This window comes from Gymnoscopelus microlampas (assembly GCF_963454915.1).
Source record: "Gymnoscopelus microlampas genome assembly, chromosome: 3".
NCBI lineage: Eukaryota > Metazoa > Chordata > Actinopteri > Myctophiformes > Myctophidae > Gymnoscopelus > Gymnoscopelus microlampas.
The window spans coordinates 15,106,690-15,132,161 of NC_139940.1; the positions used below are offsets into that span (position 1 = coordinate 15,106,690).

Here is a 25,472-nt window from a genome sequence, read left to right on the forward strand (position 1 = left end):
CACCCAACACAACAGTGGTCCCCAGGTTGATTCTTAATCAGGGTGGTGGTGCCTGGTTCACAATCAGTTGAAAACCCCTGCTTTACACCACTGCTAGTGTAGCCCCTAGAGGGAGGCAGAGATAAAGTGATATAAGTGACACTGAACTGGCAGGTAGCAGATCACCAAACTGTGGGTCCTCACCGCAGGTAGTTGTGAGAGGGGGATGTTGGTGTGCAACTGACCTGGTAAATGTTTGCTTGTTTCCTTGCTTTTATTTTGTGTTGTCTTCAATGAGAATGTTTTTATATTGTCAGGTCTGTGCCATTTCTGGTAAGGACCGCTGTTCCTTTCCCTTCCTTATTTGGTTATTTTGATTTGTTTTGTACCAGTACTCCCTGCTCGTTGAATCACTCTTAACATTTTAAACATTTCTTTATATGCATTTAGCTGGGGGTCCCCAGCTAAATGATGTACAGGAACCAAGTGGACCCTTATGGGTCTGTAACTCTGAGAGTGTACAAATGGAACCAAATGGACCCTAACGGCCGGGTCCATTTGGTTCCATTTGTACACTCTCAGAGTTAAATTAACATTGGTTTTACAATGTGAATTGGGGTCCCAGAGGTATAAATGCCACTAAATGGGGGTCCGTAGCCTAATGCATGTCAAACTGGGGGTCCTTGAAATTAAAATGGTTGAGAATCACTGCTAGAGAGCCGTAAAAACCTTCTCTTATTGGGGTCCCTGGCTTATCTTTTCAAATGGGGGTCCGCGGGGTAATAAGTGTCAATTAGGGGGTCCTTGTCATGAAAATGTTTGAGAACCACTGTGTTAAGGAGTCTATATGAGGGAGGGGGTCATTCTGGCCACTGCAGTAACAGAGCGCATGAGTGGGTGTACAGTTTACGTGACATCGAGGCGCGCCGCGTTGTCCTGACGTCAGCATATCCGATACTACGGAGCGAATCATTTGGACGGACAGAGGGAACACTACAGTATAAGCGAACAGCTATATTCTCATCATCACAGGATCATACAACTCGATTCACCAAGGTAAATGTGTAGGCTGATCGATTAGTCCTTAGCGATATCGACCATTCCAGTGTCTTATACTTGTTGTTAATGATGAAGTCTATGGGCTATTACTGTTTAAATATCCGGATACAGGAAAGGTAGGCACTAAAGGACATCTGGGCTCCTCGATGTAAAATTGGCTATTTTGTATAAATCGTCTTAAATAATGTAAAGTATACATGCTGTGAACATCACAACATATACGGTACAATACGTAATTTGATCCTTCAACCTCTCGTTTCTGACCCAAAATGACTGGATATACAGGTTGTGTAGCAATTTGAAGCTCCAACTTTGCCAGCCCTATTGTAGAAATATAAGACCTTAATTGTCGAATGTCAGTTTAAGCATGTTATAATCATGTATAGGCCAATTTTACCTCAAGGTGCCCAGATGTCCTGTTACCTAATAATCCTCTCCTGGGTTTTTGCCTTGATCTAAAATGTAGCTGCTAATATAGTCATTTACAAGATATGTTAACTGCCCAAATGGTTGTGTTTTAGATGGTGGCATCGATTCATAAACGAAAAAAAGACGAATAGTGTTGCTTATCATTTTCGATTTTCATAATAACCTCTAACTGGTCTAAACCAATACATGATTTCCAGGAACATGGCCTCAAATGATGACAACCAGAAGGCATCATGCAATAGGTGAGTGAGTTTCAGCTTGTTTCAAGTCTAGGTTATAGGTAGCCCTGGTCCCAGTAGTGTAACGCTCTGGACCAGTGCTAGGTTATAGGCAGTGGTGTAAGTAACTAAGTACATTTACTCAAGTATTGTACTTAAAGGACGACTTCACCCATTTCAACCTATCTAACTTCATATAATAGGCCCTCACTAATGCTCATGATAAAATGGTACCATTTTTTTCTACTTGGTCTGTGTCTCATAGGAGGACTGTGGACAGTTCAGAAACCCGTCTACCAGTGACATCATTGATGGGGAATCCAAGCTAATAGAAACTGCAGGCTTTGTATTCCTGGAAAGTTGCAATGCAATAGAAGCCATTGTTCTTGCGTAAATAAAAATCAAAATAAAATGTTTTAAATCTTGTTGGAAAAAAAATCTGCCTAATGATGATGTCACTGGTAGACAGGTTTCTGGACTGTCCACAGTCCTCCTATGAGACTCAGACTGAGTCGAACAAAATTGTACAGTTTTATCATGAGCATTAGTGAGGACCTATTATATGAAGATAGGTTGAAAATGGGTGAAGTCGTCCTTTAAGTACAATTTTGAGGTATTTCTTACTTTTCTGGAGTATTTCCAATTTTTCGCACTTTTACTTCTTCTCCACACTACATCTCAGAGGCAAATGTTATACTTTTACTCCACTACAATTATTTGAAAACCTTAGTTACTAGTTACTTTGTAGATTTTGATTATTATTACAAAACATACATTAAGCACTTAAGCCATATATACATTTTGCCCATTTGAAAATGGCAGATCACAATGCGTCGCATTGGATCTGCTATTTTCAAAAGATTTTAGTACATTTATACCTTTGAAAACATGTGAAATGGGACATTCTGCATAATGAGTACTTTCTACTTTTGGTGTTTTAAGTACAATTTTATACCAATACTTTTGTACATTTACTCAAGTTAATTCCAGACTTTTACTTGTAGTTGTTACAGAGTATTTCTATATTGCAGTATTGATACTTTTATTTGAGTTAAAAAATTAAAAACTGCTGAAAGTACTTTTTCCACCACTGGTTATAGGCTTAATTTAATTTGTAGGTAATGTGTAACTACTTTGATATTGCACTTTTTATATTGTTTGTGGCTTCATTGCCTGTGTCATCTCTATCCACTAGGTTCATTTTTAACATTACAAAATTATTGGGTGTGTCAGATATCAAGACAATGGCTACTTCCTTCCTGAGGAGACTGTAGCAGTTTAACTTTTGGATAAACCCAGCCATAATAATGACAAAACTCTTTCAACTCTGTAAATTAAAGTGTGTAGCCTCTTGTGTCAGTAGCCTAACTCATTATCAGTTATATAGACCAATGGTTCTCAAAGTGGGGACCCCCAGGGGTCCTTGCAGGGGGGGTTCGAGGGGGTCCTCAGCTAAACGAGTTTATATAGCATCACAATCATTTTAACCACTTTATCCATATTTTATATTTTGGCTATTCAGAAATAGCAGATTTGTTTACAAGTCTTTTCTTCTGGGGGTCTGTGGTGGCACAAAATCTTTTCTGATGGGGGTCCGCAACCAAATGCATATCAATTGGGGGTGTCCTTGACATGAAAATGTTTTAGAACCACTGCCAAGTGCTCCCACTAATCCATCATGTCATGGGAATATTATGTTTGGCTGGTAAAATTGTATTGCCTTTTTTTTTCTCCTTCTCTTTAAGTCTGGTTTATGTACACAACCCACACCTGGACAACCTGAAAGATGACATACTTTATCACTTCAATCTGGGAACCTCCTCTCACAACTTACCAGCTATGTTTGGTGATGTCAAAGTAATCATTTTTTACTGTATTCTACTGGAATAAACACGCTCCCATTTAGGTATCTGAATTGAACATCAACTGATTTCTTTTTCTGTCTGTTTCTTGCTTGTGTCATTTCTTTCAGTTTGTGTGTGTTGGGGGAAGTCCTTGGAGGATGAAAGCATTCATCGAGTATGTTGCTGGCGTGCTGGGTTTGGAGGACCCGAAATCAGAGTACCCCAATATTTGTGCCGGGACAGACCGCTACGCCATGTACAAAATTGGCCCTGTGCTTTCTGTCAGTGTACGTATGGATAAAAAAACTCATAACTGCATCAACATCAAAATAGTAATTTAGACTTCACTCTATAATGTGGCCCCTAGGCATGGACATGTAAAAGGCCACCCTTCCCTGACAGGGAAGGTAAACTGACTTTATGCCAACAGTACAATAATTCACCTGTATCTCTCAACAGGATTTACAACTCACATACACACAATTAATACCAACAGCATATTAACTAAGACATGCCTTCACCTGCATCTCAACAGGATGTACAGCACAGGAACCCGCAAGGCCAACAACACAATATTTTGACATAAACAGACAGAGCTTAGACTACTCACTCCCTCTAAAGTTCTATAGATAAACAATGTATCAGGATGGTTTCTTTCTTGTGACATCTTCTAAGTGAATGTTTCGGCTATTCCTTATATTTTTCACCAGGATGTTTGGGCCACTGTTATTGACGTGAATGACTAAGCTCTTTGCAACAACAAGAAATGCAAAGTTATTAACTGCAACTTCATTCAGAGGCACTATAGGCCCATTCATTTAATCACCCCTTATATAATACTAATTTAGTTACCTTTAAACGATAACTGATGCACATTGATAACGTAGTACTGTTGGCAGGCCTTTTCCAAGGGACACCAAGGCAGATTCTAAGTGCTTGTATGAAACTGTCGGTGACTTTCCGTGTGTTTCTTCCAGCATGGAATGGGAATCCCATCCATATCCATAATGCTACATGAGCTGATAAAGCTCCTTCATCACGCACGTTGCACAGATGTTGCAATCATACGCATTGGAACCTCAGGTGGTATAGGTAAGCTTCACGCGTTTTTTATTTTCTTTTAAAAGATTCTCATGCACACAAACAACTGCAGGAGGCATTTATTGCATGCACATCAGATGACAGCGAGCAATAAACCGACGGTGCACCATCCTAGATTGCTGTCTCATAAATCAGTGTTGCCCAGTTGTGCCATGGAGGGCTGAGTTTATGCAGGATTTCGCTGGAACCGAACACTACACAAGCTGAATTCATTAACTACCCTATATACTGTATACTTAATTGAGTGGAGGCATTGGAGGCCCTTTATTTTTTTTCCTCTGCACCAAATCTCTTAAAATACCAGATCTACAAGCTGACTTATGAGCTTGTAGATCTGCTATTTTTGACAACATGCTAGACCCCCGTTGCCTATTGATTGCCCATATTGTGATATTCCTTCTTCTTTTTTTTCCTTCTCAGTGTGGGACACAGTTATGCCACAAGAGGGAGCTCAACTAGCTTGGTCCATTTATATTTGAGAGCCACATATGGAAAAATAACAATTTTGTGGTCATTAACAAATTTGTGGTCATTAATTGAAACGGGATACAAGAGAGTGTAAAACATCAACTCCATAGATACATCATTTGATAATACACTAATCATTATAAGACATTGGTTGAGTTTTCCTTTTCTTGTGAATCAAGAGTAAGCGGCATAGCATGTTTTTGTTATTCAGGTCTTGAGCCGGGCACTGTTGTGGTCACCAAGCAGTCAGTGGATGCCACCTACCTGCCCAAGTTTGAGCAGGTGATCCTGGGGAGGACAGTGGTCCGCAGCACCGACCTGGACCAAAGCCTGGCTGAAGAGCTTCTCCAGTGCAGTGAGGAGCTGGATCAGTTTGACACGGTCATTGGAAACACCATGTGTACCATGGACTTCTATGAAGGTACTAACAACTGATATATTTATCCTGATGCCCTTTAATTATGACGTATATGGCCCCTTCCACATTTGGCATTAACAGCCCTATGAGGTGGACAGTAATCAGGTTTAACTAAAATGCATTTCATCCTTGTGTCAATGCTCACTATTGAAGAGGCAGTCTGAGATGTATTTGGCCAATTAACTTGGAGCCAAATAAATGTTAATGCCGATCCAACTATGAGCAACTGACGTTACTGTTTGTAACGTAAAACATGTTAGCAATATGATAAATAGCTACTTATAAAAAGTACCTTTTTCAGAATAGGTATACATGATCCATGTTGACGGCAGGTGTAAAGAGGATCTACATGAACCCTTGTTTGTGATATAACCTCTACCCAGGCCAAGCCCGTCTGGATGGAGCGTTCTGCTCCTACACTGAGAAGGACAAGCTAGACTACTTAGCCAAAGCCTCTGAAGCTGGAGTCTGCAACATTGAGATGGAGTCTTCAGTCTTTGCTGCCATGTGCAAACTGAGTGGTCTCCGAGGTAAGACCAGAGAGCATTTAAGCTGTTACTCAGTTTGAAAAAAAAGCCTCTAAGCGAAAATAGCAGATCTACAAGTCTATCTCTAAAATGTTTGGGAAGCCCTGGACTATATGCTATACAGAAACAGGTGCAGTTTAACTGTTGTCTCCTCTCTTGCTACTCGCAGCGGCTGTGGTGTGTGTGACGTTACTGGATCGTCTGAAGGGAGACCAGCTGAACAGCTCTCATGAGGTTCTCCACAGCTACCAACAACGTCCTCAGATCCTGGTCAGTCACTTCATTCAGAAGCAGCTGAGCGCATCTGCCAAACCTTTGTTACACTGATCTACTGTTCAGAGCAACTTGTGGAGTCATTTTCCTGTGTTGAAAGGCATTTTTATTATATATTTATTATCCACACTTAAGCAATGAGCTTTATCCTGCATTCATGTAACACAATCACTGTTATCTGCTTAAGATAGTAACCGGAAGAGTGGGAAACTCAATGTTTTGCTATTGAAATGCTCTTCCAAAATGTAAAGAAAATAAGAATTTGGAAAATGGTCTTAAGTAATGTAAAGTATACATGATTTGAACATGCTAGGACTTTCGACAATTAAGACCTAATATTTCTACAAGTAATGCAAACTGCTACAAAACCTGTTCAGCCAGTCATTATGTGCATAAACAAGAAGTTGAAGGGTAAATTTAAGTCTGATAATGATGTACCGTCCATGTTCAAATCATGTTTACTTTACATAACCTTTTCCCAATTCTTAATTTATTTACATTTAGGGAAAAATAGCCAATTAAACAATGAAGTGCCCACTCTTCCTAGGTGCCCACTCTTCTGTATCACTTAAAAAGGACATTCCTGCTGATATAAATCACATGTATATGTATTTAACTCAGGTTCACTTCACTTCAGAATATTATGTTATACGGCAACCACATTGGCCCTATCTTGGGCATGTTATTATAGGTGAAAATGTCTGGACATTTTCAGACATTTAATAAAATGTCACTTTTAAAAAATAGAGAAAATAGCAGATCCACAAACTCACAACGTGTCACAATGCAATGCGTAGTGAGCTTGTAGTTCCGCTTATTTCCCCACTCTTCGTTGTACGACAAACAACGTATAGGGCTTAAGAGGTTAGAGTCTCTGCTTGTTTTGTGTGTGTGTGTGTGTGTGTGTGTACAACAACCACTTAAAAAACCCTGGATATGTACTGAATTTTGATGAATGTAAACAAACTGTGCAATTCCTACTATTCACCCTGTCACAGTCTGATTCAGAGGCAGCCTTACAAAATGTTATTATTATTATTGTCCCTGTTTGTATGTCAGGTACTGCACTGTAATACGTTATGTCACTGAACTTAGCTGAGATCCTTTTAATTGGGCATTAGATGTATGATGATGATTTCAAACCTAATTAACTCTACCTCTATTTTTATACCATGTGTGACTTATATTCTATGAACTTGAACAACTCATGACTGCTGCAACACAGTTAGTTCAGTGGTTCTCAAACCTTTTCATTTCAAGGACCACCGTAACTCTGAGAGTGTACAAATGGAACCAAGTGGACCCCGTAAGGGTCCGTTTGGTTCCATTTGTACACTGTCAGAGTTACAGACCTACAGGGTCCATGTGGAAACCCCTCAAGGAGCCCTGAGGGTCCCTGGACCCCACTTTGAGAGCCACTGCTCTAGTTGAATGAAATTATATAAATTGCGTCACAATGTGCATTCCTTGCGTGGGCCTGTTATAATTGAAGGGAAATGTTGGTGAACTTCTACGTAAATGCTAATAAACAACATAATTATGTTCGATGGAGAATGAGTATTTGCTGTGTGTACTGTTAGGTTAACCACATTAGCCCCTAGCGGGCCTATTCTGGGTATGTCATGATAGGCGAACATCCTGGAAAAATATATCTAGATCTAATTGTACAACACAACGTGAGCTTGTAGATCAGCTATTTTTGGGAGAAAAGGAGGGGGCAATTTTAGACCACTGGGGGACCCCAGTCAAGATATGTTTTAAATGTTTTTGTGGTTTCTTGGGAATTTGCTCTTGTATGCTATTTTCCCCCTCCTCTGTGGTTTTACATGCAGCGTGACTCTGCAGGAGTAGCCTTCTAGAAGTGTGTGTGTGTGTGTGTGTGTGTGTGTGTGTGTGTGTGTGTGTGTGTGTGTGTGTGTATGTGTGTGTGTGTGTGTGTGTGTGTGTGTCGCTAATTTCACAAACCACTGGACCGATCAGTGCCAAATTTCTTGTGCACAATGCCAATAGGCCTCAGAAGTACCTTCACAATTTCTTCTCCATGTTTTATAGCCCTACATTTTTAAACTTAACTTTTCTAATATTAATTGATGAATTGTATCCACAATAAATGGGTATCATCAGGATTTAACCCCTTTTTGCTACTATGATGTGCATAATGTGCATATGACTTGATATCTTATGACAAGACAGGAGATCGATATGGGAGCATTTAGTGCAAAGTCAAAATACATTTTGTGACTCAAATATCTGACTGATAGGCTACAAGCTGGATTGATTTTTTTTTATTTATTCGAATACAACTGTAACATAATACATAAGCTACCTCAGACAGTAACTGAATTGGAGAAGTTTGCTTGTGACTGGAAAGCTGCTGTTTCCAATCACTAGGAGGTTCGGGAAAATGTGGGTGAGGAAAATTAAGAAATGCTCTCTACCCCTCAGTTAACAACACCAAGGTAAAGTTAGCCAACATGGTTATCCATATTATGTCACTGTTTGTAATGAAATAGGCTATAGAGGCAGTGGTTCTCAAACTTTTTAATGTCAATGTCAAAATGATGTTTTCTTTGGCTGCAGACCCCCTGTCTCAAAAAATATTTTTGTGCCAGGATTTTTCAGAAATAGCAGATCTACAAGCTCATAGCACGGCACGAAGTAATGCGCTATGAGCTTGTATATCTGCTATTTTTGAATAGCCAAAGTATAAAATATTGTTAAAGTGGTTAAAATGATTGTGACACCATCAGTTTTGCTGGGGACCCCCTGGTACCCCCCCAAGGACCCCTGGGGGTCCCCGGACCCCACTTTGAGAACCAATGCTATAGAGCCTAAATACCACACATATCCACAATGATGGTGACTAAATTCTCAATATCTGTGTGTGTTGTGGAAGGTTGTGGAGGTTGAACATCTTCGTGCGTAATTTGCGCGTCAGAGGACAGTGGAGGATGTGCCCGCCCTGCGCGCTCCCGCCAGCGTTGCCATATTTTGCAAGAGAAACAAGCAACCAGGTCTATGAAAACAAGCCCAAAAGAAGCAAAGGCCACATGAGCACCTTAAATATCGGCTATTTGAAAATAGCCAACCTACAAGCTCACAACGCGTCGCATTCTGCTATTTTCAAACTTGCAATAAAATGTGGAATATTTGTAATCATTTGTAAACAAATGCTCCCTGGAACAAAACATTTTCATGAAAATATTTGAGAACCACTGGTTAAAATAATAATTAAAAACGTTCGGAAACAAGTCCAAAATATGCAACTCACTTTAGAAACAAAGCCCAAAAAAACGCAACCCTACCAATATATATACAAGCAAGTGCAACTTTACAGAAAAAACAAGCCCAAAGTCGCTTATAATAAGCGGACTTGGCAACCCTGGCTCCCGCACACAATTAAAGCGCCGCTCCCGTCCGCGTCCCACCTCTCCTCTCCTCTCATCATCTGGACCCAAGACGCTCTTATTCGCTGACTCAGTGCCTTAAAACAGCATTATTACCGTCCCGTTGACCAGATCTACAGACCAGATCTACAGACCAGATCTTCAGGATCCTCTGCTCAGAGATACAACATCAGCCATGGCCAAAACAGCGACCGGTAAGGATATAAAGAACGATCGTATATTAAAATTCCATAGATGAAAGGATGAAACTGCGCTGCTTACAGAAGCATCCATACCGTGGATAGAACCGTTATAGTCGGCCCTGTGATGATGGATGATGATCCTGCTGGGGAAAAAATGATTTTTTTTACTACATTGAAATTAGATCTCTGACTCAATGATACGTTTTTATTACTAAATAGATCTACCGTCTGGGTTTGAGGAGAATGGATTTACTGCAAAAAATAATACATTGAAATAGCCGAGCGTCGTTCCTCATTAAAATAAAACCTATTATCTGACTTCTATATCTTGCCAAATTTGTATTCAATGAATGATCGCCTTTAATTTGAATAGTGTTACATTACATGCTGTATGTAGGTGGATTTACAACGGTCCTGTTCAATGTCTACACAAGGCTGCACCTGCCGCTCAGTAAAAACGGCTCTGGCCCTCAGATCAGCATCATGCAGCAGAAGGACAGGACCCCACCCTAGATGCTGCTCTGCCAAGCGTTCAGCCCACACAACGCACCGCACCAGCTCTTTATGGCTCACACTTCCATCTCTCTTAATCCATTAACACCGATTCTACAAATGTCTTCTAAATCCTAACAGTTTTCTGAAAAACGTATGTATCTATGTCAGTGGTGCTCAGACTTTTTCATGTCAAGGACCACCCAAAATTATTATTAATTATTATGTATTTGGCCGCCGACCCCATCTCAAAATGTTTTGTGAAGCAAAGATTGGAGTTACAAATGTCTGCTTTAAAAAATGTATATATTCAAAGGTTTTCAGAAATGTTCACGATTTTTCAAAAATAGCAGATCTACAAGCTCATAGCACGCCACTTGGTGCCGCACTATGAGCTTGTATATCTGCTATTTTTGAATAGCCAAAGAAATAAAAAATGACAGAGATGCTTTCCAGTCTTAATGAGTTAATCAGCCTACGTTTCTCTATGCTGGTTTGTGGCCCGATATTGCATTATTGTAAACAATTTATGCATCAGGCTATTAGGTCTGTGAACGCGATTGAAAAGTCATTGTTTTCTCAGGCCTTTCATTATGAGGGCAAATGCCCATACCAGTCTCTATTTTGTGGCTGTCTGTTCTACAGTATATCTCATATAATAAGGTGACAGGTCAAGCTACATCGTAGTTAGTGAGACCTTCATATCTATGACAAAAATATGACACATTTTTTATGGATTTTAAATCAAGTGAAAATCCCCTTTATCTTTATCTTTGTGATAACCAAGTGAATTAGCACAATGGATTTTATGGTGTGATTTAAGGTCCAGTACTGAGTAGTCAACGATAGCCTACATAATGATGATAGTGGTGCTTTTAGCTGTATATAGGCCCTAAAGCCTATAAGTGATTCATTATTTAGTTTTCTCTCGGGGTCCTCGGGTTTAGGTTATTTATCATCTGTCGACATATGGAACATCAACGTTATATATGAGCTCCTGTCGTGTCCGGGATACAATATTGCGGGTCCTGTTGCTTTCTCCTGTGGCTGGTTGGTATCCGCCAGGTGTAGGATGCAATAACAGGCTGGGAGACAGGCCAGCCCTGCAGCAAGGGGCCGCTTCTCATGCCGGCCATTGCAGCAGCGGAGGCTAATCAGTATTGACAATCTGTAGCCATCCCTGGATGGAGCCACCTCGCTCTTTGTCTCTTCCCTCTCTCTCTTATGGACACTTTGTGAGTGGTGCCGTCGTGGGTGCAGGGCTTCGAGTGTTTGTTTGTTTCCCACATTATAATAGCGACGCCATATAGACCACAGAATGTTGTTCAAAGGGATTTAACATGCAATACTAGGCCAGATAAAACACAGTGATAGAAAAATCACATGATATAGTAAGAAAGTGTAAAGCTAACTAAAGCTATAGGTAATGGAATGGAGTGGAAACTAATGTTAGGCCTAATGAAAATAACGTAAGTGGTTGTATCTGTTACGCGTGTGTGTGTGTGTGTGTGTGTGTGTGTGTGTGTGTGTGTGTGTGTGTGTGTGTGTGTGTGTGTGTGTGTGTGTGTGTGTGTGTGTGTGTGTGTGTGTGTGTGTGTGTGTGTGTGTGTGTTTGTGTGTGTGTGTGCGTACATACATGCAACTGTGCATGTGGAGTCTGTCTTAGTCACAAGCTGAGCTAAAATCAATTAAGAATTGAACAGGAAGCAGAACACCTAGCGTTCTGGCACACATGCAGTCAGTTGGCCGCCGGTGTTATACTGTCTGAACCACATGAACCCTTGCGTCTGGGATTCTGGGACGAACATTGGGCCAAAATAGCAGATGTACAAGGTCACAATGCGTCGCAATTGGTTGTTTTCACCGAAGAAATTTGGTATAGAGGGAACAAAGTAGGGGGGTTGTATTATAGACCCCTGGGGGACACCGGTCAACATAGTATATGGGTTTAAGTGGTTAAATGATCTCATGGTTACGATTACTCCTGGCAGTGAGGCACTCTGCTCCCCTTTATAGAGAACCTCTACAAATTGATGAATGCTTTTTGGTCTGATAACAGCCATTAAAGTACCATTAAGGTGCAATTGATCCCTCTGTCCCTTCAGAGAGATATCTTGTGATCTTGAGTTTGTCAATCAATATTTCCTAATCAACAGGGTTGTTGGGTATTAGTGTAATCCATCAATAACAATAAGTGATGGCCAAAACAAAATTGTAAAGATCTTGCATAATATTATATTCTGGAAGGAAAGGTCTGGAAGCACAGCATAGCTCTCCATCTATGGATTAATTCCCAGCATAACATGAACAGACTCCATTTCTGATTGTGTTGATGACGGAATTACACGGTGAGTGTGTTTCGTGAACGCACGCTCTTTTGATCTGGCAATATTCCAAATGCTTTGAGAAGCACCTCAGCTCAGTGCATTTATCGATAAATGAGTCAGCTCCAGCCTGGAAGTTTTTAGTCACAATACCCATCTGACATTTAGTGAGTCAAGCTGCTGTATTGATGGTGATGGTAGATGTCTTTGTGTGTCTTTGTTCCCATCCTCAGCATACAAGGAGAAGATGAAGGAGCTGTCCGTCTTCTCTCTGCTGTGCTCCTGCTTCTACCCAGAGACACGCAACAAGCTGGTCTGTGAGTTTGAAGGTGAGGAGGAGGCCCCAGTCTTGCAAAGTCATAAGTGTCTTTTCTCTTCTGCGTCAGTTAAAGCATGCGCTGCAAGAATCTAAATTTAACTCTGGGAGACTGTGAAAATGGACCAGTGGTCCATTGAGTTCAATTGACACTCTGGATTTTGCAGTGTGATTTGCACTGTGGATAGACGCTTCATTATGCAGCTCAAAGGAGCAAAAAATCCTGAGGGTTTAAATGAACACTGAGTATTGACAACTGACAACCGTGACCTTCATCCTTTTTTTTTTGTTTTAATTCAAACGCTATTTCAGCAATACATTCAGTGCAATCAACCAGGTGCTTACAAACATGTGCATACTGTGCAAAAAAGGTGACCTAATCCATATTTTACTTACTTTGTTGTTTTATTGCATTCATTTACTTGACAGGGATTGTCTGTACACACTGATGTGCCAGAGTTAACCAATGAAGCACATTTTCTTGGTATTCCCTGGTTGGGAACTGGGCAGCTAGTTAACAAAAGAAACAAGTACACATGTACACAAAAACGACATGTACAGTACTATGGAGTAGAAATTAGACTTGGCATACAAAATGACTGCAGATCATTTGCTTTGCAGACATGGAGGTGAAGCCCATCAACAAGCGATCCTCTGGCCAGGCCTTCGAGGTCATCCTAAAGCCTCAGTCTCCAGTGTCAGACTCAGCCCACAACATCGCCTCGCCCCCAAAGAGGGACATCTCATTGGAGGACATACAGAAGAAACTGGAAGCGGCCGAGGACCGGAGGAAGGTGAGTATAGGCCACCAGACAGACAGCGGCTCTGATTGAAACCTGACTGATCGACCCAACCATCTGAAAATCTAACATGTTTAGCTTATTTAAAGTAGGTGATCGTCGGTCTCCGTCTTTCTATCTGTCTGTCTGTTAGCCTGTCCATCTGTCTTGAGCCTAACTCGCTGAAAAGAATGCGTTGTTCACTTGAAAATCATTTATTCAGACCCAGGAGGCCCAGGTGCTGAAGGCCCTGGCTGATAAGAGGGAGCATGAGAGGGATGTCCTGCTGAAGGCTATGGAGGAGAACAGCAACTTCAGCAAGATGGCCGAGGAGAGGCTCCTGATGAAGATGGACCAGATCAAGGAGAACCGCGAGGCCCACCTGGCAGCCATGATGGAGCGCCTGCAAGAGAAGGTGAGCGATTCTGTCTGACTGGCTTTCTAGGGTGAAACCAGTTCAGCTCAGATGAGGATGGGTGTGTCACCTGTCTGTCTGGCTGGTCAGACTATCCAGTGCGGCACGGAGTGAATAGGAAGAGTGAATAAAATAGCGATTTAAAATCAATAATTTTTAATGGAGACTGTGTTCTGATTGGACTGATATTGTACGTAGCTGTCGAATTCAGTGTGATCAATCAGCTTCATTCTGTTTCTTTCCGCAGGAGCGACACGCCGAGGTTGTGCGTAGGAACAAAGAGTTAAGGGAAGAGCTGACAGCATGAGCCACGTTCAGTCCCTGACCTCCATCTACTGTCCATCTAGTATGTTCCTCCACCCCCCAACCCACCCCCAGCCCACCCTCTCACATCTCAAGAGCAGACCCCCAACCTTGGAGGTGGAGGACCTCACCACACCTCACAACACCACACATCACACCACACAGCCCCCACCACCCCAACTACACTCACATTCTCTATCATTATTATCGGCGGATGTGATGGTAGATAAACATACACACACACACACACACACACACACACACACACACACACACACACACACACACACACACACACACACACACACACACACACACACACACACACACACACACACCACACAAACACTCTGAGAATTTGAATGGATTATAGTGAAGTAAATAGTGAGAATATGGTTATTTTGTAAATACTTTTTTTGTAATTTATTTATTGCTCTATCTATCTATCTATCTATCTATCTTTCTATCTATCTATCTATCAATCTATCTATCACAATGATGGTAGACAGACGGGGTTGCATAGTCATACAAAGTGATCTAACCGTACCTCGCTGTACAATTTCAAACTTTGTGTTTGTCATTGACTTGTTTTTTTCAGTTCTCTGAAATTCTTATCTGCAGCCATTTTTTTGTCTTGTGAAAGCCTTCGGTGTCGTGAGTCGGTTGGTAGACTGACATTGGCGGTGTTTCCTTTCCTGGCGATGTCATGACGATGTTTCTGTGTCTTTGTGAAGAACGCTAAAATGGTCGGTGTGTAAGCCTAGACTCCAGACTCCGCAAGATATCACACGAGCATCCCCAATGCCTCTTATCTCCTCACACAAACAAATAATAATCACACTCTGGCCATACGCACGCTTTGAAACTCCCGCTAGTAAGACGCCAAACCCACAGTATTTTAAAGTGTCCTAATACTGAGGCTTGATAATGAATTTGAAAGGTGCTGTATTGTGATTAAAGAATGTGCTTGCCCAGTGTGGACGCAGCTGTTTGTACACGCTGATTCCTTTTTCTTATGACCAAACCCCACCCTGACACCATTTACCCATCTGCTGATGGATCCAATCTTTAGCTTGCATCGGTGACTCTGGTCTGTACGCAGTATTTGGAGACGACCCTCCTGAATGTTCTGTCATGATACTGGTACCGCACACAGTGTCCCGGGGCAGCGGAATGTGCCCGTTTTCACCCACCTTTAATATTGATAGTGTGATGTGTGCGTCCGTGTGGCTGTGTGTGAACGTGTACTTCCGGTGAGGCATCGTTGCCGTCGCGTCTCTCTCTTTAGGAAGGGCTCGTGGAGGACGGATGCAAGGATGCTTCACGCTCAGCACACCGAACTGCAACTACTACTTTTTAATATTACAGTACCACAGATATCTATCTAGATCTGCCTGCATCCTTCTGCTGCCTGTGTTTCTTCTCCTACATATTTCTCTGTGACAAGCTTTGCTGAATTAATGCTTATTTTATACTCCGTCGTACGATGGAGTCACGCGGGCGAAAACAACTGGTCTACAAGCTCACAACCCATCGCATCGCAGCGCGTCGCAAGCTTATAGATCTGCTTGTTTCGGCACACGACTCCGCCCTACGACAAAGTATAAATTAGGCTCTAAGGTTTGGGGTTCTGTGAACATGGCATGCAACCATCTCATACTTTTCTGTGCCAAAAGATGAGGAAAAATTATGTAAACTGCCAAATAAAGAGAACCAATTACCTACACGTTGCTGAGAATGATGGTCCTTCCTTAATGGAATTTTGTTTTATTATTCTGTTCTGTTTGAGGGCAAGGGATCACAGCTGACATTTTGACAGGTAAACACAGCTGGTCATAACATTAACTGTTTTCATGTGTGTTTCATTTAGGTGTGTCTGTGAATCCTGCAGGGCGGGGCTTCCCAAGTCCTGTGCACTTCCATATATAGCATGTCTGTGTGCCAGCATGACATTAACTAGAAAAAGTCCAACCCCCCCCAATTAATATTACCTATAGTTGTCAAAACATCTATTGTGAAAAGGGTCTATTTCATTGTGGTTGTAGTCATTCATTTAGAACACAAGCCACGGTTTTGGCATGATGTTATTACCCTTTCTCTCTTCTCAACGGCTCACACTATATCATACTTATAGTAGTGGTTCCCAATCCAGTGATATGGAGGGCAGAGGGCATATTGATTTTCATTCAAACTTTGAACGCCTGACACATTTAAACACCATTATCAAATGCATGTCCCAATACACTGTGGGTAAAGGGGCATGAAACCCTCAGCTGATTTTGTAGCAGGCTGCATAATCAACACAGCTGATGTGTTAGATTTAGGTGTAACCAGTCATGTGGGCCAATGTCAAAGATCCTTAATTGACCAAAATAGGCCATCTCGCCAATAGTATGAAAAATGGTACACAAATGTTCTCCTCAGTGGGCGTGGTTGCCTCTTCCTGCCCTCCATCTCACCAGTCACCACCCCATTTGCTGAGCTCAAACCAGTATCTGTGAATCCAGGAATCTCCAGGGGTCATTGATTGGGTTCCATGGGTTCCCAGCTAAATGTGTTAATATGCTAGCTTCAAAATCAGTTTAACCACTTTGACATACATCGGCTGTTCGAAAATCGTACACAAAACTTGAAATATTTTAGCAACACCAATCTTTATGGGGGTCCCTGGCACTAAATATTTTCAGATGGGGGTCCATGGCCAAATAGATATTAATTTGGGGGTCCTTGACATGAAAATGTTTGAGAAACACTGTCCTAAAAGGCCAGGCACCCATGTCACACAGATACAGGAACTCAAGCTCAGTTTGGGAATCTTGGTTTCCAATTCCCAAAACATTGCTTTCATTCGCACACCAATAAATAGGAACTTCAAGTATAGCCTACTATATTAGATCCATTCATCCAAGCTGGAAGTGGTCAGATGGGTGGGCCACAATCACTTTGGAGATTTTCATAGAAGTGGGCCCTGATGGAGAAAAGGTTGGGAAGCGCTGGACCAGAAAATAGTCCCTTGTTTCCTCTCCCTACAGTATTGACATCAGTGTTAGGTTTGTAATTAAACACCTGGCAGGTGGCTACATTATTGGACACCAGTGGAATAAACCCAGTATGTATGAATCATCCTGCATAGGAGTAGGACAGACATGTCTGACATGTGTCCAGTAGGTGGCAGTGAAAGGTTTATTTGTGCTTTTAGAAAAATGAGCTGGGCCCAAGTCTGTGTCAGTGAAGTGAGGTGAAAAGTTTACTGTGTTCCTTGGTGGCATGTTACTGAACTGAGAGATGACATGGTTTCACAAATACTGTGTGACAGACATTCAGGCCTGTCTAATGTACTTCTAGCAGACAGGCAGACTGACAGACTGACAGCCAGAGAGACAGAGCCAGAGAGACAGAGCCAGAGAGACAGAGACAGAGAGACAGAGACAGAGAGACAGAGACAGATCCAGAGAGACGAGAGTGTGGGGGGTAGCATGAAACACAGGTCAAGCATGAGTAGAATTCCAACCCATTGAGTACATAACTCAATCTGTTCCCATGAAGTATTTGCACCCGGGAAGTTAATGCAATTCACCAGGGGTCCAAGGTATAAATTAGTCCCTCATTGAATGGCTGGAATAAGAACCTACAGTACTCTACTGCTCCATTGCTCTATGGTTTGGTATTACAAACAATATCACCAAACAGAGGCAAATGGTTCGTATTACACACTGGCTCCTGAGCAGCACCAAATACAGGTATATTTGAGCAATATGGCTCAAATGGATGTTAAGGCTTTCCAAAGGAAGTCAAGAAGTTTGATTTATCATCTGTGTTTTTAACCCGACAATGAATGTCTCTTTCTCTCTCATTTACTTTAGAATCAAAATCAGAATGACTTTTTAGAAGTAGTTTGCACCTGAGGAACATTGGTGCATTACATGAAAGAAACACAATTTACAGTATATAAGTATATATAAATTATATATAAATGATGATCCAAATCACTCTGAATCAGCTAAATGTCTCCAAACATAATACATATTTAACCACTCACACCCTATTTCAAAAATATTTAATCTACAGGCTCACAATGTTTCATGATGCAATGCTTTGTGAGCTTGTAGATCTGCTATTTTAGATTTTTTTTTAAATGTCTGAAAAATTGGAAAACTTTCCAAAATAGGGGACGCCAGGTTAAAAGTGTTTAACTGAAAGCCGCCAGCTGCAGTTGATCAGCTGAGTTATTGGTCCAGCTGCCTGGCTCTTCCTCCGTCTCCCCATCCTGTTCACACCATTGTCTCCGTTTCAGTCCGGCCCGCATTACCGAGGTCAGGGGAACATTGTAGAGGATTTCCTCTGGCTCTTTAATGATTTCCTGGGCATTCATGAGGGCAACAATGCCCACAGATTGGGTTACCTGGCATACAGTAGCAGGGTTGCCTTTCAGTCAATAACGGACTCATTAAGCCAGGTCATTATGGCCCGGTGATGGATTGCTACAAAAGGTGCAGCTGGAGAAAGATTGTTGGATGCCTATAGACTCCTATAGTCACTTCTACTTGGAGAGCATCTAGTGGGATTGTGTGTTCAGGAATGTACAGCACCAGTGTAGAATGGATCACGAGAGTACACTACATAAATACTGAAACAGACAGCCACACTGGAGGAAATCCATACTTCTATTTTTTCAAACTCAGTTTATTGGTACAAAAATATTACAAATAGATGAATGAATCCAGGTGTCCACTGTGAAGTAGTTAGTTATCGACACTCGATATATTATTATGCACACATCCAGTATTCCCCATGTGTTTCTGATCCCTGCGAAGGCAGCAGATCCAGTTAATGAGAAACTACATTATGTTACATATTGTTCCCTGTTCTACAAGAGCAGAAGGTCTACATTAGTATCAACAGCTCTATCTGTAACATGGTGCATAGAAAGACAGTAAGTCCAACGACATCCCATCGACATTATTTAGACATCTCACCTCAGACTGGACACAGTGCATATTAGCTCAATTGAATATTCATGTTCTTTAAAGAACGGCACAAAACGATTCAGTATCCCTCGATTTATACAGGTGTGCTTGCATACTGGAGCTACGCCACTTTAGGCACCCCACCCTACCCCTTCTTACACTGAATCAAATCAAATATGATTTAGTTTACCCACATCACATTTCCTTTTATTACCGAACTGAAAAATGTGGTATTATTGCTAATTAGCCAGACCAAAAATAGTTGCTCCACCTGGGTTGGCCTATTATCTTGTTTGCTTGTTTTGTTTTAAATGTAACAAAAAATTAAATTAAATAAAATGATAAAACATAAGACATGAAGTGTAACATCTTAACAAGTTGATCCAAAGTCTCTTTAGTTTTGTTCAGTGTAGAGAAGCCGACAGGCCGGGTAGTCCCGTCCGATGGCGTCCAGTGCTGCTGTGGCGGCCCCCCCTTCCCCCCCGGCTCAGCTGCTGCCTTCAGTCCAGCTGCGAGGCTTCAGAAGGCCCCTATCTCCGTGCCCCAGGGCCTGTACGGCTTCGTCAGCGTGGAGGAGGACGGCGAGGCGGAGGAGGAGGAGGAGGAGGAGGAGACGGGGCCCAGAGGGCTCAGACCCGTCGGCGAGACCAGGGGGAACGCGCCAAAGGACAGAGGGAAGGCGGACAGCGTGGAGAGAGAGGAGAGGGAGGAGAGGAGAGGCGGCGAGAGTTTGGCGGTCAGGGCGAGGGGCAGGGTACCGTTGGGAGGGACCCTGAGGGCCTCCGTGGGGGGGAGCACGCTCAGCCTGGATATCCCAGACGCTTCGCTGGAGGAGGAGGGTGAGGAGGAAGAGGTGGGCGACGATGAGGAGGAGGAGGAGGAGGTGGGGGGGCTGTTGTTGCTGCTCCTGGGCGTAGCGGTCCTGGCGTGCGGGTGCTGCATCAGGAGGGGGTGCGGGAGGTGGGTGGGGGGAGGTCCGTAGGCAGAGCCCCAGGCTAAGTGTCCCAGTCCGGCGTTGTGCGCCTCCCGCTGAGAGGCGTAGTTGCTGAGGTGGGAGACCAGCCGTACGCGCAGCGGGTCAGTGCTGTCCCGGCCCTCCATGATGCTCAGGTAGCGGGCCGTCTCGGCCAGGCACTCCCTGAACCCCAGGCTGCGGTAGTCCTTGGCCAGCGCGTGAGCCTCAAAGAAACCTGTCAGACAAGGAGCCAGAGTCAGACACGCGCAGAGACATTTCTATTATTTATGCGTTCTCACTATATTTGCAGTGGTGGGAGAAGTACTCACATTTTTTACTTAAGTAAAAGTATCAATACTCTATTGTAGAAATAGTCTGTACAAGTTCAGTATTAAAAATGAAAATAATAATAATAAAATATATTTAGTGTATGAAAAGTAAAAGTGCTCATTATGCAGAAGGTCCCATTTCACAAGTTTTCAAATGTAGAAAATGTATAAAAATCCTTTTTGAATAGCAGATCTACAGGCTCACAAACCGTCGCAAAGCGCCAAAGTATATAGGTCTGAGGTTTTGTAATAATAATACAAATCTACAAAGTAACTAGTAACTTCAAATAATTGTCATGGAGTAAAAGTAGCCTACAACATTTGCCTCTGAGAGGTAGTGGAGTAGAGGTAAAAGTATTGAAAATTGGAAATACTCAAGTAAAGTAAAAAATATGTCAAAATTGCACTTAAGTACAGTATGTGAGTACTTAGTTACTTTACACCACTGTATATATGCTGTGTTTATGTGCTATTAGAGATTGTACATGGACAAATCAGTCACCTTTGCCACCAGCAGCATGCAGCATCTTCAAGTGGTCCACGGTCATCTGCAGTATTTCTGCCTTCTCCAGCTTGGCTGATCCCTGGGAACAGAGGGATCAGGTTACTTTTTGTCTAGCCTACACATTTCCAAGACTCTATCTATTAAATATTCGCATTTTTCCCCGAGAATTTGTCTAGTTGGTCAACCAGTCGCATACCTGTTTCTCCAAAGCACTGGGCACCAGTCTCCTCAACTCTGTCAGGCTGTTGTTGATGCGGTCGCGTCGTCGTTTCTCAATTATCTACACGCAAAATGCAAAACAGGCGATGTTAATTATCTTACAGTGTGAAACAGCACATTCTGCCAAACCATCTATCCGTGCGCAATTACGCACAAAATGAAACAGACTGCTGTGCTGCCACTTACCCCTCTGCGCCTCTTCCTGGCTTGTACTTGAGTGGTCGTTGTGGGTAACATTGAGTCGTGCGGAGAATCAAGTTGACTAAAAACATACAAAAAAATATGTATTTAATACAAAATTATAAAAAATATTATCATAATGAATTCGAATACAATAATATTTAGATCGAGGCTAAATAGACGGTTCCACTTAGTTGAAATAATAATACTCCTGTAATAAAATAACTAAGTATAAAAATAAATAAATAATAATAATAATCCAATTAGCAAATATAAGGAAAAAACAGACATATAACATTATAAAAACCCATAACACATTTTTATTAATAAACATTAACATACCCATTTTCGTCTCCGCTGTCTTTCTCCACCTCAATATTGTCGTCCAGGTCGCTGTCGGACGAGCTGTAGTTGTGGATTCGTTTCATTTCGCTCCCAAAAGCGCGCACACACATACACACACACAGTATACAGAATAGTCCTTTTGCGTGTGATCAGCTCCCTGGGCAGCACTGCGCACTGACAGCCTTCTGCAGCTCTGATAGTCTGATGATCAACAGTTGAAACGTCCTCTGTGCTTCTCATGCTGTGTGACTGTGTGCACTGGGTCTGGATGGAGGCGTCACCCGGCCAATAATGTAGGCGGGCATTGCAAAGACTTAAGCCTATTAAAATCAGTCTAGCGTTTGAGTTTGACTTTTTCTTTTTTTCTAAAGCAGTGGTTCTCAAACATTATCATGTCAAGGACACCCACATTTTTTTCAAAATTATCCAAAAATGTTAAAACAAATTATAATGTATATATGTTTTGAAAATATCAGATCTACAAGCTCACAACAGATCGGCTATTTTGGAACAGCCAAAGTATAAAATATGGTTAAACTGTCCCCCCCCCCACCCCTGATCAGTGAAAATGCCTATAATGTCTTTAAGGGTAGATCTCCAATGACGTAATACATCTAATATTTGTTCTCTCGCAAAGTAACTTAATGCCATGAACGTAAAATTATATTCTAGATCCAGGTTTTAAACAATTTGCATCAAAACCTGTCACCAGAAAAGGACATTGATAATGTCCCCTGTTATATGGGGCTACGGGGAGCCAGACTGAGCAAAGCCACCAATCGGAGGAAGCAGAGAAAGCAAGCCACTGGCTCTGGCTGAGACGACGAGACAAGACTTGGGGGGGAACATCAAAATAAGTTGAGCTGCAGGGGGTGTCAGGGAGACGTCCCTGTTCACTGCCCCGCCACCAGGAGATGTTCTGGGTAAGGGGCGAAACATCAATGAAAGGTGGTCCCCAGCTGAAGACCCTGCAGCTCAACTGTTTTGGTATGCGGTCAGGTTTAGGCCTGGCTCAGGGAAGCGGACGCCCCTGCCATGCATAGTCCTCCATCGGCACCGTTGGAGATGCGACAGGCCAAGGCCTAGCAGGTACACCATCATCCTGTATGAAATAATAATAAAAAAAAAAAATGACATCACAGACTGGACAGTAGCCTCAACGCTCAGGTCCTCGGCCCCCCTGCTGAGTTTACCACACACCAGCATGATGCCTATTCAAACTGTGTTACTGTAGTGCCAGCGGGCACCTATGTATGTGATCCTCTAGAGAGAACAGGGATTTCAGCTGCCTTTGTATATGGTAATAATTATATACTACATTATGTCATATAGTCATGGTAATTCTTTCTTTCGAAAACTCCACCCAACAGCGTTCTCATGTTTTATTTCCAAATGTGAATCACTTGGGACCTCCTCATAGCTGCTGAACTGGAAAAGTCACCTATTGCCAAAGCGGGCCCATAACGATGTCATTATCTGTGCGTTCACAATAGATTTGCATTTTGGACACGTACATGTGAATTTGTGTGGCCCCCCCACCCCAACCCCTCCCGACTCAAAATTTTTGGGGTGCACTACGCCATTGGTCTGCGGGACAGAGGGACCATTACCCTGGGGAGCCCTCTCCATTCACTGTTGTACTTGGACACATGGCCTATTAGCCGAGTGTGTTGTTCATTGTCTGCTGTCAGCTGTGTGGCTCAACAACAGCATTGATCGGCCTGGAGGCCCAGCGCTGGTCCGTCAGCGTTGCCAGATTCTCCTAGGAAACACCCCCCCCCCCACCCTGTGCACCCCCCACGGCCACTGCAAACAGGTCAACTGACTGGCGCAGGCAGCCCTTCCCAGGGAATCATTCATGGGCCGTATTTGGTGATAACAGCCAAAGCAGGCTCTGCTGTGTTACTGGGAAGGGAGAAAAATACATTTCTAAAGGCTATTTACAATAGTGGTTCGGGGACCTGAAAACGCAAGGCATCCTAGATAGGATGACAGAGTGGTATGTTGAGTTTCTCGACCAGCAGGTTGAGGACAATAGAAGGAAAAGGTTAAAGTTCTGCCAGGTCACATCATTCAAAGTAAAGACTTAATAGAGGAATGAAGGGGTATCTAATGGTCCTTGACTGGTTGAAACCTCTGGGTTAAAGACTTCAACCAAGCACAGCCTTGTCCACTTATTACCTCCCTTGACAATTACTGTTGTTTTTCATTTATATCTAAACTTTGTGGACAACACAAAAAGTACCTGTACAAAACTAATACGGAAATGCAGTGTTACAGTTATACAGGTATTTAGGTAGATAAATAATGTATCCACGAGAGAAATGTGTGTATGTGCACCGACGTATACAATCAACATACCTGTCTATTGAACCATAAGTTATTTGTTTAAAAAAGGTTCCTGTCTAGCTTGTTGAAGGGAAGGTATACGCGGCGGGGGTGGTCTGCAGAAGGTGTGATCATTTTGACCCTGTTAATAAGCCCCAGGTCAGGAGTCAACCCATATAAAACACAGGAACTTTCTATGTTTGTGTTCTACTGTGTAACTAATCCCTACTGCATGGTACGCTGGGGAATATTGTCCACAGTGAGAGGAGAGCTAGAGAGACATGGAGGGAAGGAGGGAGGGAGGGGAGAGAATGGGAGAGAGAAATTGAGGGAGAGGGGGTGAGAGAGAGATATATGTAGACAGAGTGAAAAACAAGAAATAGAGGTGCAGAGAGATGGAGACGGTCAGACAGACAGACAGACAGACAGACAGACAGACAGACAGATATACAGAGACAGAGACAGAGACAGAGACAGAGACAGAGACAGAGAGACAAAAGACATTTCACTCACACAAATCATTTGGACTTTTCACTTTATTGTGAAAAGATTATTAACATGACTATAATGTCTTCAGAATCAGATGTTTTTTCCCTCTCTGGCTGCTCAGATGAGAGGTCTGGGAAACAATGTGACATGAGACGGTGGGGTTAATTCCGGCATTAGCTCTGTGTCTATATGACGAGTCTGGAAAAGCCATCAGTGAGAGCCTGACCCCCCCCCCAGCATGTCATTCCACCAGCTTGTAGAGGGAACAGCTGTGTCTCTGTTCTGTCCATCAGGTCAGTTGGTGTAGCGCGGCGGAGAGAGATAAGTTTGTGGACGAGGGCCGTGATTCCAGAGAGCAACTGCAGGCCAACACGCGGCCCCCCGCATGTCAGCCAGGCTGCTGGTGGTGACAGATCCAACAGGCAGGCTTCAGTCATTCTGTCCATGCATGCAGCATGGGAGACGTTTAAGGGAGAGCTGTTCCTCATGCCCACACACACACACACACACACACACACACACACACACACACACACACACACACACACACACACGCGCGCACGCATGTACGCACACACGCAAGCATGCACGATTGCGCGTACACACTATACACACCTGCAC

At 42.7% G+C, this 25,472-nt stretch overlaps 3 protein-coding genes across 3 annotated transcripts; 2 read left to right on the forward strand and 1 right to left on the reverse strand.

Moving 5' to 3' along the window:
* Positions 1-930: 930 nt before the first annotated feature.
* Positions 931-7,834, forward strand: upp1 (uridine phosphorylase 1). The gene is made up of 8 exons (XM_084051381.1): positions 931-1,035; positions 1,665-1,709; positions 3,431-3,542; positions 3,658-3,816; positions 4,507-4,621; positions 5,310-5,519; positions 5,900-6,046; positions 6,213-7,834. Exons 2-8 carry the CDS (start codon positions 1,669-1,671, stop codon positions 6,368-6,370), a joined length of 942 nt encoding a protein of 313 aa, XP_083907507.1. The 5' UTR covers positions 931-1,035; positions 1,665-1,668; the 3' UTR covers positions 6,371-7,834.
* Positions 7,835-9,829: 1,995 nt separating this feature from the next.
* Positions 9,830-16,107, forward strand: stmn2a (stathmin 2a). Its single transcript, XM_084051996.1, has 5 exons — positions 9,830-9,917; positions 12,955-13,050; positions 13,659-13,831; positions 14,040-14,231; positions 14,479-16,107. The coding sequence occupies exons 1-5, from the start codon at positions 9,899-9,901 to the stop codon at positions 14,536-14,538; spliced, it is 540 nt and encodes a 179-aa protein (XP_083908122.1). The 5' UTR covers positions 9,830-9,898; the 3' UTR covers positions 14,539-16,107.
* Positions 16,108-19,206: 3,099 nt separating this feature from the next.
* Positions 19,207-22,241, reverse strand: LOC311042092 (hairy/enhancer-of-split related with YRPW motif protein 1-like). The gene is made up of 5 exons (XM_084052644.1): positions 22,032-22,241; positions 21,696-21,771; positions 21,487-21,570; positions 21,288-21,369; positions 19,207-20,691 (listed from the first exon to the last, which is right to left on the reverse strand). Exons 1-5 carry the CDS (start codon positions 22,142-22,144, stop codon positions 20,021-20,023), a joined length of 1,026 nt encoding a protein of 341 aa, XP_083908770.1. The 5' UTR covers positions 22,145-22,241; the 3' UTR covers positions 19,207-20,020.
* Between the last annotated feature and the right edge of the window lie 3,231 nt (positions 22,242-25,472).

Coding starts and splice junctions, on each gene's coding strand:
- upp1 (XM_084051381.1), top strand. CDS start 1,669: ATGGCCTCAAATGATGACAACCAGAAGGCATCATGCAATAG. Junction 4,622..5,309: donor TGGAACCTCAGGTGGTATAG/GTAAGCTTCACG, acceptor TTTGTTATTCAG/GTCTTGAGCCGGGCACTGTT. Junction 6,047..6,212: donor CAAACTGAGTGGTCTCCGAG/GTAAGACCAGAG, acceptor TGCTACTCGCAG/CGGCTGTGGTGTGTGTGACG.
- stmn2a (XM_084051996.1), top strand. Junction 13,051..13,658: donor GCTGGTCTGTGAGTTTGAAG/GTGAGGAGGAGG, acceptor TTTGCTTTGCAG/ACATGGAGGTGAAGCCCATC. Junction 13,832..14,039: donor CGGCCGAGGACCGGAGGAAG/GTGAGTATAGGC, acceptor TCATTTATTCAG/ACCCAGGAGGCCCAGGTGCT.
- LOC311042092 (XM_084052644.1), bottom strand. CDS start 22,144: ATGTGTGTGCGCGCTTTTGGGAGCGAAATGAAACGAATCCACAACTAC. Junction 21,772..22,031: donor GACAGCGGAGACGAAAATGG/GTATGTTAATGT, acceptor GTATGTTTTTAG/TCAACTTGATTCTCCGCACG. Junction 21,571..21,695: donor CCAGGAAGAGGCGCAGAGGG/GTAAGTGGCAGC, acceptor TTTTGCGTGTAG/ATAATTGAGAAACGACGACG.